A 5,000-nucleotide genomic window follows, 5' to 3' on the forward strand; every position below is an offset into this window, starting at 1 on the left:
ATACTCGTCTACTCACTAGTCAACAGGTATACTCGTCTACTCACTAGTCAACAGGTATACTCGTCTACTCAGTAGTCAACAGATTAACTCATCTACTAACTAGTCAACAGGTAAACTCGTCTACTCACAAGTCAACAGGTAAACTTGTCTACTCACTAGTCAACAGATTAACTCATCTACTCACAAGACAACAGGTATACTCGTCTACTCACTAGTCAACAGGTATACTCATCTACTCACTAGTCAACAGATCAACTGCGCTACTCACTAGTCAACAGGTAAACTCGTCTACTTACTAGTCAACAGATCAACTCATCTACTCACTAGTCAACAGATCAACTGGGCTACTAACTAGTCAACAGGTAAACTCGTCTACTCACTAGTCAACAGGTGAACTCATCTACTCACTAGTCAACAGATTAACTCATCTACTCACTAGTCAACAGGTGAACTCATCTACTCACTAGTCAACAGGTATACTCGTCTACTCACTAGTCAACAGATTAACTCATCTACTCACTAGTCAACAGATTAACTCATCTACTCACTAGTCAACAGATTAACTCATCTACTCACTAGTCAACAGGTGAACTCATCTACTTACTAGTCAACAGATTAACTGGGCTACTAACTAGTCAACAGGTAAACTCATCTACTCACTAGTCAACAGGTGAACTCATCTACTCACTAGTCAACAGATTAACTCATCTACTCACTAGTCAACAGGTGAACTCGTCTACTCACTAGACAACAGGTAAACTCATCTACTCACTAGTCAACAGGTATACTCGTCTACTCACTAGTCAACAGATTAACTCATCTACTCACTAGTCAGCAGATTAACTCATCTACTCACTAGTCAACAGATTAACTCATCTACTCACTAGTCAACAGGTGAACTCATCTACTTACTAGTCAACAGATTAACTGGGCTACTAACTAGTCAACAGGTAAACTCATCTACTCACTAGTCAACAGGTATACTCGTCTACTCACTAGTCAACAGATTAACTCATCTACTCACTAGTCAACAGATTAACTCATCTACTCACTAGTCAACAGGTGAACTCGTCTACTCACTAGTCAACAGGTAAACTCGTCTACTCACTAGTCAACAGATTAACTCATCTACTCACTAGTCAACAGGTGAACTCATCTACTCACTAGTCAACAGATCAACTGGGCTACTAACTAGTCAACAGGTAAACTCATCTACTCACTAGTCAACAGATCAACTCATCTACTCACTAGTCAACAGATGAACTCATCTACTCACTAGTCAACAGATGAACTCATCTACTCACTAGTCAACAGGTAAACTCGTCTACTCACCAGTCAACAGGTATATTCGTCTACTCACTAGTCAACAGATCACCTTATCTACTCACTAGTCAACAGATTAACTCATCTACTCACTAGTCAACAGGTATACTCGTCTACTCACTAGTCAACAGGTATACTCGTCTACTCACTAGTCAACAGATTAACTCATCTACTCACTAGTCAACAGGTATACTCGTCTACTCACTAGTCAACAGGTATACTCGTCTACTCACTAGTCAACAGATTAACTCATCTACTCACTAGTCAACAGATCAACTGGGCTACTAACTAGTCAACAGGTAAACTCATCTACTCACTAGTCAACAGGTATACTCGTCTACTCACTAGTCAACAGGTATACTTGTCTACTCACTAGTCAACAGATTAACTCATCTACTCACTAGTCAACAGGTGAACTCATCTACTCACTAGTCAACAGATCAACTGGGCTACTAACTAGTCAACAGGTAAACTCATCTACTCACTAGTCAACAGATCAACTCATCTACTCACTAGTCAACAGATCAACTCATCTACTCACTAGTCAACAGGTAAACTGGTCTACTCACTAGTCAACAGGTATATTCGTCTACTCACAAGTCAACAGATCACCTTATCTACTCACTAGTCAACAGATTAACTCATCTACTCACTAGTCAACAGGTATACACGTCTACTCACTAGTCAACAGGTATACTCGTCTACTCACTAGTCAACAGATTAACTCATCTACTCACTAGTCAACAGATCAACTGGGCTACTAACTAGTCAAGAGGTAAACTCATCTACTCACTAGTCAACAGGTATACTCGTCTAGTCACTAGTCAACAGGTATACTTGTCTACTCACTAGTCAACAGATTAACTCATCTACTCACTAGTCAACAGATCAACTGGGCTACTAACTAGTCAACAGGTAAACTCGTCTACTCACAAGTCAACAGGTAAACTCGTCTACTCACTAGTCAACAGGTAAACTCATCTACTCACTAGTCAACAGGTAAACTCGTCTACTCACAAGTCAACAGGTAAACTCGTCTACTCACTAGTCAACAGGTAAACTCATCTACTCACTAGTCAACAGGTAAACTCGTCTACTCACTAGTCAACAGATCAACTCATCTACTCACTAGTCAACAGATCAACTCATCTACTCACTAGTCAACAGGTAAACTCGTCTACTCACTAGTCAACAGGTATATTCGTCTACTCACTAGTCAACAGGTATATTCGTCTACTCACTAGTCAACAGATCACCTTATCTACTCACTAGTCAACAGATTAACTCATCTACTCACTAGTCAACAGGTATACTCGTCTACTCACTAGTCAACAGGTATACTCGTCTACTCACTAGTCAACAGATTAACTTATCTACTCACTAGTCAACAGATCAACTGGGCTACTAACTAGTCAACAGGTATACTCGTCTACTCACTAGTCAACAGGTATACTCGTCTACTCACTAGTCAACAGGTATACTCGTCTACTCACTAGTCAACAGGTATACTCGTCTACTCACTAGTCAACAGATTAACTCATCTACTCACTAGTCAACAGATCAACTGGGCTACTAACTAGTCAACAGGTAAACTTGTCTACTCACTAGTCAACAGATCAACTCATCTACTCACTAGTCAACAGATCAACTCATCTACTCACTAGTCAACAGGTAAACTCGTCTACTCACTAGTCAACAGGTATATTCGTCTACTCACTAGTCAACAGATCACCTTATCTACTCAATAGTCAACAGATTAACTCGTCTACTCACTAGTCAACAGATAGACTGGGCTACTAACTAGTCAACAGGTAAACTCGTCTTCTCACTAGTCAACAGGTGAACTCAACTTCTCACTAGTCAACAGGTGAACTCATCTACTTACTAGTCAACAGGTGAACTAGTTTTCTAATTAGACAAACGGTTAACTGGTCTACTAACTAGTCAACAGGTATAGTGGTCTACTCACTAGTCAAAAACTCACTCACAGATAGGTGAACTACTCTTGGTAAATTATCTGCCCAAACCCTTTGTTCTTGACACATGTGCCCTCTCTAGTGCCCTCTACTGTGATGTTGACTGCTGTTTGGGATGTTATTTTCATGAATCTGCTCAGTGCTGCACTCACTGCTGGACCCTGAGGACCGAAATCTCCAGGACCTCCAGGAAGACCCGGATACCCCTGATGAGGAGAAACACACACGATTACACACATCCTGATTTAAAATCATCACACTACTGTACAGATGTGTTCAGAGGTGATCGTGTGTTCTGACTGAAGAGTGTTCAGCTAATCAAAGACAGAGACTGATCAAGCCTTCAGTAATGAGAAATAAGCTCTTACTGTTGAACCTTTCTCTCCTGGAGGACCCAGAGGACCTGGAGGACCCCGATCACCCTGAACACAGACACACACACACACACACACACACACACACACACACACACACACACACACACACACACACACACACACTGTGATTAATCTGATGGGTCATGATGGATTAATAGGGACTATATGGAGTACTGCAGACAGAGTTTGTACCTTTTCTCCAGGCTGTCCTGTTACTCCGGTTATTCCTATCAGTCCCACTGGACCCTGGAGAACACAGAGAAGAAGAGCAGGTTACACACACATACAACACACACACACAACACACACACAACACACACACACACATTCCTCATGTCAGATTTTAAAAAGCTTTCAGACAGAAACTGAAGTGAAGAACTATAAAAGAATGTGTGTGTGTGAAATACTTTATGATGATGATATAATATAATAAGGGGTGGCACGGTGGCACAGTGGTTAGCACAATCGCCTCGCAGTAAGGTCTCTGGTTTGAGTCTCAGCTGGGTCAGTTGGTGTTTCTGTGAGGAGTTTGCATGTTCAACTACACTGGTCGTAGTGTAAAGCAGGTCGCACACCAGAAGCGCCGCTCAGCGCCGCGACACGGCGCGCACATGACAGTTTAAAGTATCACACACCAGACGCGCACATTCGAAGGATATTTAACATGAAACTAATCAGATGGCGCTCTGTGGCGCGGCTGAAAAATGAACTGCGTCCTGAGCCGTCGCCGGGCGCCGCCGACAGCCGCCGACTTGCGGTGCCGGTGTGTGTATCCTGATAGAAACCTATGATTAGAATTCTAAAATACATGGCGCTGCGCGGCGCGCCGCCGAGCGGCGCTTCTGGTGTGCGACCTGCTTAAGAGTGTGATTGAGTGTGTATGGGTGTTTCCCAGTGATGGGTTGCAGCTGGAAGGCCATCCGCTGTGTAAAACATATGCTGGATACGTTGGCGGTTCATTCCACTCTGGCGACCCCTGATTAATACAGGGACTAAGGTGAAAATTAATGAATGAATAATACAATATAATAATGTTACATATTATCAACATGGACCACTAAACCAGTCATAATGGCCAATAATCTGAAATTGAGCATCTGAAAGCTGATCAAATAATTTATTCATTAATTTACACTTTATTTTGACAATTTTTAGCTGAGATACAATAAAAAATCTGTAATCTGATGGATAAAAAGTCTAAATATCGACAAAATTGCCTTTTAATTTATCCAAATTATGTTTTTTTCAATGCATATTATTAAATCAAAAATAACGTTTTGATATATGCACAGTAGAAATAATCTTTACCTTAATATAATATAAT

General features: G+C 41.3%; 1 protein-coding gene across 4 annotated transcripts in view; it reads right to left on the bottom strand.

Moving 5' to 3' along the window:
* Positions 1–5,000, bottom strand: part of col24a1 (collagen type XXIV alpha 1 chain) — a 143,946-nt gene that overhangs the window by 35,193 nt on the left and 103,753 nt on the right. For all 4 annotated transcript variants that reach the window (XR_012398847.1, XR_012398848.1, XM_073939503.1 and 1 more), the window contains exons 25-27: positions 3,869–3,922; positions 3,668–3,721; positions 3,452–3,505 (exon numbers count right to left, since the gene is read on the bottom strand). Coding sequence is in view for 2 of the 4 variants with exons in the window: in XM_073939503.1 (XP_073795604.1) it covers positions 3,452–3,505; positions 3,668–3,721; positions 3,869–3,922 (162 nt within the window). In the remaining 2 variants the exon portion in view is untranslated. The remainder of the gene's footprint in view (positions 1–3,451; positions 3,506–3,667; positions 3,722–3,868; positions 3,923–5,000) is intronic.

Source organism: Danio rerio, chromosome 23 (assembly GCF_049306965.1).
Source record: "Danio rerio strain Tuebingen ecotype United States chromosome 23, GRCz12tu, whole genome shotgun sequence".
In the NCBI taxonomy this organism is placed as follows: Eukaryota; Metazoa; Chordata; class Actinopteri; order Cypriniformes; family Danionidae; genus Danio; species Danio rerio.